The 8166-nt window shown below is 34.7% G+C and overlaps 2 protein-coding genes across 2 annotated transcripts in view; one reads left to right on the top strand and one right to left on the bottom strand.

Moving 5' to 3' along the window:
- Positions 1–1709, top strand: part of LOC131950843 (inactive pancreatic lipase-related protein 1-like) — a 5440-nt gene extending 3731 nt beyond the window's left edge. Inside the window, exons 7-10 of the mRNA XM_059313075.1 lie at positions 239–347; positions 679–798; positions 1078–1191; positions 1400–1709. Coding sequence (XP_059169058.1) covers positions 239–347; positions 679–798; positions 1078–1191; positions 1400–1680 — 624 coding nt within the window. The 3' untranslated portion in view covers positions 1681–1709. The remainder of the gene's footprint in view (positions 1–238; positions 348–678; positions 799–1077; positions 1192–1399) is intronic.
- An 889-nt stretch (positions 1710–2598) lies between these two features.
- Positions 2599–4676, bottom strand: LOC131950660 (proline-rich protein 9-like). Its single transcript, XM_059312879.1, has 3 exons — positions 4611–4676; positions 3238–3676; positions 2599–2711 (listed from the first exon to the last, which is right to left on the bottom strand). Exons 1-3 carry the CDS (start codon positions 4674–4676, stop codon positions 2599–2601), a joined length of 618 nt encoding a protein of 205 aa, XP_059168862.1.
- Between the last annotated feature and the right edge of the window lie 3490 nt (positions 4677–8166).

Here is an 8166-nt window from a genome sequence, read left to right as displayed (position 1 = left end):
ACACTCTCTCGGTCGTCCACGTCGTTCCCTACACCCTATAGTGATAATTAATTTCTAATGACTAATGATGTAAATAGATATGCATTTATACAACTTATTAACACTAACAGATTTAAGAGACTGAAGGACTGGTAATCCAAGACAAACTAACAAGGACATTTTCAATCATTGAAATGAATTTTTTTAAGTAATAGTTGAAAATAATATTAATAATCATAACATTTGCATTACGAAATAGAGGACACATAATGTTCCGGCAAAAGACTTCCACATCATCGGCCACAGCCTGGGTGCTCATGTTGCTGGGAACGCTGGTCAGGGAGTTGTCGGCCTTGGGAGGATTTCAGGTACAATGTTCTTTAACATTACTATTGTTCATTTGTACAAATAGTAATTTTTTTCAGAATATTCGTGACGAATTCCCAAAAGACACTTGCCCGAATGCCGTTTTCCCAAATGGACACTTGCCCACGTGGGACAAATGTCCGAAAGGGGACTTGCTTTGAACGTAACATATACATATCGATATTTTAAACATTCCAAATTATATTGTTAAAATAATTAAAACAGAGAAAACGTATTGTTTACGTAGACAAGAACTGATGATTATCCACAAGGTAGATTTGTATAATGTGTAACCTTAGAAACGTGAATGATTAATATAGAATTTTACAACAGGTCTGGATCCAGCAAGTCCACTGTTTTCTGATCTTTCGAATGCAGTTAGACTTGACCCTACTGATGCTTCGTTTGTGGACGTTATCCACACATATATAGGAGTTTTAATTCCAGATTCAGGTAAGTTGTCAACAATTTTCCTTTTTGAAGAAATTAATGGCATATAAAAGAAATTATTTATCAACAAATGTATAAGCTAGAAAGAAAAAAGAACCCGATTCAAATTTTCAACATCTACGTTATTCAAAAGTGATGCGAAATTTATATTAAAGATTTTATAAAATATGCTCCATCATGAAAAAGTTCACAAAACCTACTAGATCGAAGTTAATTTTCTGTGATTTGAACATAGTATACGTGATATTTATAGTGTTATTGACTTATAATTTTCATATACAGGTATCGGAATAACTGATCCTATGGGTCATGTTGACTTCTACCCAAATTCTGGATATAACCAGCCTGGCTGCTTCGACTCCACAATAAAATCAATCAAAGATTCTGGATTGAGCGGTAATGAAAAAGAATTCACAAATAAGTAGCTTATATATACACTCAAACAAGAACAAACCGGACAGACACAACTCAACACACGAGGATTTAACAGGGGGAGAGAGCAAGTGGGAGAAAGAGAGAAGGACATAGAGTGGTGATAAATACAGTGACACACAATTATATTTTCAGTATTTTACTCATTTGAGAGCATGTTTTATTTTCTCAGGTGCGATGGAAGCGTTTAAATGCAGTCACAATCGCGCTTACAAACTGTTCACAGAGAGCATCAACTCCAGATGTCGCTTCAAGAGTTATCCCTGTGCTAAGAAGATTAGTTTGTGGTTCGGACTCTCTGTGAAAATTAACTTACCTTCGGAGTTTGGGCTGCTGTGTAACAGTTGTGACGGGAATGGCTGCGCAAACATGGGATTCTGGGCGGACAAAAACAGTGAACCCGGAATATACTACTTGAAGACATCTGGTCAAGCTCCATATTGTTTAAGTTAATAACGTAAAGAAAAAGCATCTTGGGTTCAGGCAATTGTTTGAGGTTTATATAAAGGGAAGCCCATACATTGGCTGGAATAAACATTAAATTTTAAATGCACAACCAGACACTGGAAACACAACTTTATTTTTTTATGATTTTATAATAAAAGTAAATTTAGATTTCAAAAAGAGAGATTGAGTCGTATCTACCGAAATACTTCTTTAATACGGCGTTTATTTCAACACCATTTAGAATTATGGTCCCTTTATAAATTATTTGTGTTTGATTCGTTAATTATTAAAATATTGAAAGTTAATATTTCAATTACGATTATAACATTTAAAATTGAATTGGCATACTAATATCTTTATTTCTTACTTTCACTTTGTCAATAGTTTTATCCTAATATAAAACTCAAACTGGTAGTTTCATCTAGTGATTTTTTTACCTGAAACAACCATGTAGGCTACCTAATGATAATTTACTATTTTTAGAATAAAATTCATATTATACTGAGTGGATTTAAAAAAACAACAACAATAGTGTGGTTTAGCAGGTTAAAGGAATGAAGAGGGTTGGTTGTGTTGTGTTGTTTCGTTTATAAAAAAAAACAAGTAAAATGCCAACAGCAAGATAGGAGCGCTCAATATTAAATACTTAATTGCAAACATCGACCAGAAAATAGGCGCATCCATTTCACCTTCATTAATTTAGTTCTTGTCACTTATCGTCCTTGTTTAGTTTAATTTTTTTTTTCACGAATAAGGAACAACTATCCTAAAATTGCTCCTTTTAGAATTCGATTCTGGATTTATGCAATTTATACTATAAAAAAGAAAATCAAATTTCATACTGGACAAACTATGAAAAAACGAAACAAGTGAAAAGATAAAGTAGCAAATTAATGGGAAATGTAGTTCGTGATTGTATGGGGATCAAGGGGAATTGTTGATGAGAAGGGGAAGTTTGCAGATGAGGTGGGAAGGAAAGGAGATGATGAGAAAATTGGAATCTAAAAATATCACACGGGAAGCTGGACGATACTGAACTGTGATTAAACATGAAAATTACATAATTATCTAACATAAATAACTATCAGAAAGTAATAAATACAAAGCCTTAAAAATAATAACATAAAAAATGAGGGTTCCTATATCGTATTTGAAAACTTTAGGAAAGTTGAAGGTCCTTCAGATACAACAACTTTATACTCGCTATGTACCGTTTTATTTACATGGACGTTATACCTGGTTTTCTGAGAACTTTTGGACAATTTCCGCTAACAGGAAGTTGTACATGACTTTATGTACTGTTTGTTAAAATCAAGTTTTAAGCTGGAAACATATCTCTTAGGTAAACAAAATGCTTGAGATCAATTTATTTAACACAATACACCAGCGTAGCTGACTATTGAGGGTAAGCAGCAACTGACTACTCTGTATCAAATCATACACAATTTATCCACTTGACGAAGTTAACACAGGCTCAATATTAATTTTCGCTATCATTTCAACTTGCCCATAGATTTCTTTCCCACTCCATTCGACCCTTTTGTGACTTGCCCTCACACTTACCCTCACACTTACCCTCACACTTGCCTTCACACTTGCCTTCACACTTGCCTTCACACTTGCCCTCACACTTGCCCTCACACTTGCCCTCACACTTGCCCTCACACTTGCCCTCACACTTGCCCTCACACTTGCCCTCACACTTGCCCTCACACTTGCCTTCACACTTGCCCTCACACTTACCCTCACACTTACCCTCACACTTACCCTCACACTTGCCCTCACACTTTCCCTCACACTTACCCTCACACTTGCCCTCACACTTACCCTCACACTTTCCCTCACACTTACCCTCACACTTGCCCTCACACTTACCCTCACACTTGCCCTCACACTTGCCTTCACACTTGCCCTCACACTTGCCCTCACACTTGCCCTCACACTTACCCTCACACTTACCCTCACACTTGCCCTCACACTTGCCCTCACACTTACCCTCACACTTACCCTCACACTTACCCACACTGCTTCATTTTCTCACACCACTACCTGTCACTACTTCCCTAGTCCTCCACTTACCTTTACACTACTCCTCACTACTTCACTATCGCTAACTTTGCTTTCCTTGCCAACACCTCGGGTACATTCTACCAATTCTAGTACTAAGTCTTTGCATTCTGTAAAAATGTTTAATTTTATAATGACTTATGATAGACACTAATCTTTTTTTTTTGGTGCTTTTAGATTTATAATTTGTAGATTTTAAGACGAAATATATTTACATTGGTGCGAGATTTATGCTGGCGCCATCCTTTATTGCTCTGTACATTCACACCGGACACAGAAGTTAAAATAATGAAACTTAAAACAGCGAACAACGATGATTGTAGCATCTTGTTAGATCAGATTTCTGGTTCAAAAATAGATGAAACAGTTGTAGAAAAAAATTATAGACGTCATCTAACAATTGTTACCGAAAAGAAAATTTGACAAAACGTTTTAAGAATTGATAACAAAAAAACTATTGTAAAAGCAATTCAATAAGTGTTAGACTGGAATTTAAACAACTGTTAGGTACATGTACACCCGAAGGTAATACACCTGCCAGCTACACATATGTACACAAGAATGTTATAAACCCAGCATTCATCCATATGTGGGCCTACACCTTGATGTTATACACATGTGCATCTGGATTTGATACACATGTACACATGGATGTTATACACATGTACAACTGAATGTTATAAACATGTACAGCTGGCTATTATACATATGTACACCTGGATGTTATACACATGTACACCTGGATGTTATACACATGTACACCTGGATATTATACGCATGTACACCTGGATGTTATATACATGCACTCCTTCATGTGATACGCATGTGAACATGACTAATGTAAAACCTACTATGAAATGTAAACTTACCAACATAAAATAGACTTGTATGTAGATGCCACCTTTCTTTGGTGTAACAAGTCTATCATATGGCATTGTACTTTACCTAAATACAGCTGGAGCGTATGGTTCATTGCTGCGCAAAGGGTAAGCCAACCAAACAATCACAAGTGCTTATTTTAATTATCTTGTTATTTAATGATGATTTTTTAATTATAATTTCAGGTTAATGTTTTTCGGATGTGTGCGATGGAAAAATAAAATGCTGATGTTAATTGTTTTCAAACATAAAAAGAAAAAAAATATCCCGAAAATTCTTAAGTATTCTCAAATACAGGAACCTAAAACGATAAGGGCTATCTGAAAATATGAGATCTATACATTTATTTACTTGAACATCAGGTGCTTTTAAAATGTGTATTTAATGTACAACGATACATTGGACTGTATTGTATTTGCTTCATCTAATATTTATCTCTTTATAACTTTATAGACTCTAGACTGAAACGTAAATTAGATCTAACGTCTGACTCTAAATTAAATTGTACAATATGGCAAATCGCCTAAGTCAAGAGTCAATCAGAAAACTGTTTTTATTTTAAATTGTACCATTGTGACATAGCAGAAGTAATTCTTAAAGTAATTAAGTTTTTTCCAGTTTTCTCAAAACAAGAAAACGACTTAGGCAATTGTGTTATGACCGTGACGATGTGAGATTGATAGTTTGAGGGATAGTTATAGAGATAAAGATAAGGATTATTATTTGTAAAAAATGTAAATAAAATCCTTAAGACAGTCATTTTTTGTTAATGTTAAAATCGACTAAAAATAACCCAAAATACTGTAACTATTTTACTTTGAGATATTTTGTCTGAGATATTTTGTCTGAGATCATTTGTCCACGGTATTATTTGTCCTGATATATTTTGTCCTGGTATCTTTTGTCCGTGAGATCTTTTGTCCGTGAGATCATTTGTCCCAAGATCATTTGTCCAGAAATCATTTGTCCTGAGATAATTTCTCCTGAGATCATTTGTCCTGAGATCATTTGTCCTGAGATCATTTGTCCTTAGATCATTTGTCCTGAGATCATTTGTCCAGAGATCATTTGTCCAGAGATCATTTGTCCTGAGATCATTTGTCCTGAGATCATTTATCCTGAGATCATTTGTCCTGAGATCATTTGTTCTATGATTATTTGTCCAGAGATCATTTGTCCTGAGAATATTTGTCCAGAGATCATTTGTCCAGAGATCATTTGTCCAGAGATCATTTGTCCTGAGATCATTTGTCCTGAGATCATTTATCCTGAGATCATTTGTCCTGAGATCATTTGTTCTATGATTATTTGTCCAGAGATCATTTGTCCTGAGAATATTTGTCCAGAGATCATTTGTCCTGAGATCATTTGTCCTGAGATTATTTGTCCTGAGATCATTTGTCCTGAGATCATTTGTTCTATGATTATTTGTCCAGAGATCATTTGTCCTGAGATCATTTGTCCAGAGATCATTTGTCCTGAGATCATTTGTCCTGAGATCATTTGTTCTATGATTATTTGTCCAGAGATCATTTGTCCTGAGATCATTTGTCCTGAGATCATTTGTCCAGAGATCATTTGTCCTGAGATCATTTGTCCTGAGATCATTTGTCCTGAGATCATTTGTCCTGAGATCATTTGTCCTGAGATCATTTGTCCTGAGATCATTTGTCCTGAGATCATTTGTCCTGAGATCATTTATCCTGAGAGTATAGGGAAAAATCCACCTTTCCAAACACTCACACCTGTCCGGTTTGATTGGACCTGCTAACTAAAGTGTCCACAACACGACTCAACACAGTAAAGCACAAACAGTCATTAGTGAGTAAACTGTCCTTTAGATCCTAGCTAACAAACGTGTGTCAGGTGCCATTCACAGTTGGGTAAACTCAGGAACGCTGTACTGAAACAAATCCAGGATTCGAACTCGAGAACTTCAGGTTAGCAGTCGTATGCTCTACTATCCGACCACAACTTCCTCCATCATTAATAAGCATATTTCAAGTTTTTGGAAGTTGCGTAGCTTGAAAATATTATTTGGACATATGTACAAAAGAATGTTACAATTCACGATGAAGCACCAGTGATAGCGAGCCAGAAATGTAACTCTGTGCAGTATTACTAGATCTCAGTGGCGTAGCGAGGTCGGGTGTCACCCGGTGCGGCACTTAATAGTGTCACCCCCCCCCCACCCCCACACCCCCCCCCCCACCCCCCCCCGAGGCGTAGCGATTCTTCCCGAGGAGAAACTTTCAATTTTCGATTTGCACCCCTCTCAAACTTTCAATTTGCACCCCCCTCCCCCTCTCAAACTTTTCTCTATTTATATTACTATTTTTTAACTTGGTGTCACCCCCCCCTAAATGGTGTCACCCGTTTCGGTCCGCACCCCCGCCCTCGCTACGCCTCTGCTAGATCTATATATAGTATCTCCCCACTCAGCCATGAGAGTACTTGCATTGGAGAAACATAATTTTAACTTAACATTCAATGTATGGTAATCTGTGATAGTGGTCTTAAAAAGGCTTAGGAAAATTATATTAAATATCCCATTTTCTATTTGAAGTTTTGTAATAATTTCAACAATTGTTTTATATTATGTTTTAATTATGATGAAGTCATAGGGCGATTATTAAGTAAATATATATATATATATATATAGAATCAACTGTACATACTCATTCAGTCTGTTTCAATTTGCAGTACCCTAGATTAGACAGGTTAACATATATTGATTTTATATTTTGAACTATGTTGAAGGTGAGGAAAATAGCTGGTTTCTTCTCTTTTTCTGATATATATAATCAGAAGAAAAATATTAAAACAAGTGATAAATTGTCTAGTGTTAACTTTGTATCTAGTGTCCAAACAAACCTTTGTTGTCTAACCTTCAACTACCTGGTATGTTCAGGCATTACAGCATCACAGGAGTGTAAACCCACCCCAGCATTCAAAACTCATTGGTTAACATACTTTAAACATACAGATAGTGTTGTAGATAGATTATTTTTAAATATATATATATAGATATTGACATGACAATAATGACATAGGTTTTAGCAATTTTAATTGATTTAAAATTACAATCAACATTGACATTTCACTTTAGAAGAAATGATATTTATATATATTGACATTAGTCTTAGTAAATTTCATTGGTTTAAAGTAACAAACAATTGATACTTGATAGTTCACTAATGTAGAAATAAAATATAAACATAGATCTATATACATATTGAGTAATATTGACATACGTTTTAGCGATTTTGATTGATGTAAAGTTATAATAATCCATTGATATTTCATTAAAGTATAAATAAAATATAAATATACATAATACATACATATCAACATGTTTTAGCAATTTTGATTAATGTAAAGCTACAATCCTTTGACATTTAACTTTAGTATAAATTATATTATTTAATATTAAATTAAAATACAACTAAGCATAAATCATGCTAAAATAAGATAAATATTGTTAAAATATAATTATTGCAGCTGTTATATTACTTATTTTGTAGCACTTTGAATATAACAGTAGAA

This window comes from Physella acuta, unplaced genomic scaffold (genome assembly GCF_028476545.2).
Source record: "Physella acuta isolate Inbredline_101_S28 unplaced genomic scaffold, ASM2847654v3 ptg000063l, whole genome shotgun sequence".
Taxonomy (NCBI): Eukaryota; Metazoa; Mollusca; class Gastropoda; family Physidae; genus Physella; species Physella acuta.
This window is presented reverse-complemented; position numbering and strand designations above follow the sequence as displayed.

Bases quoted from the DNA above. Each gene is read 5' to 3' on its own strand.
- LOC131950660 (XM_059312879.1), bottom strand. From the start codon at position 4,676: ATGCCATATGATAGACTTGTTACACCAAAGAAAGGTGGCATCTACATA. The intron at 3,677-4,610 runs GTAAGTTTACAT...TGTGAGGGTAAG, and splicing joins TACAAGTCTATTTTATGTTG to TGTGAGGGTAAGTGTGAGGG. The intron at 2,712-3,237 runs GTAAGTGTGAGG...GTTTAATCACAG, and splicing joins GTGTGAGGGTAAGTGTGAGG to TTCAGTATCGTCCAGCTTCC.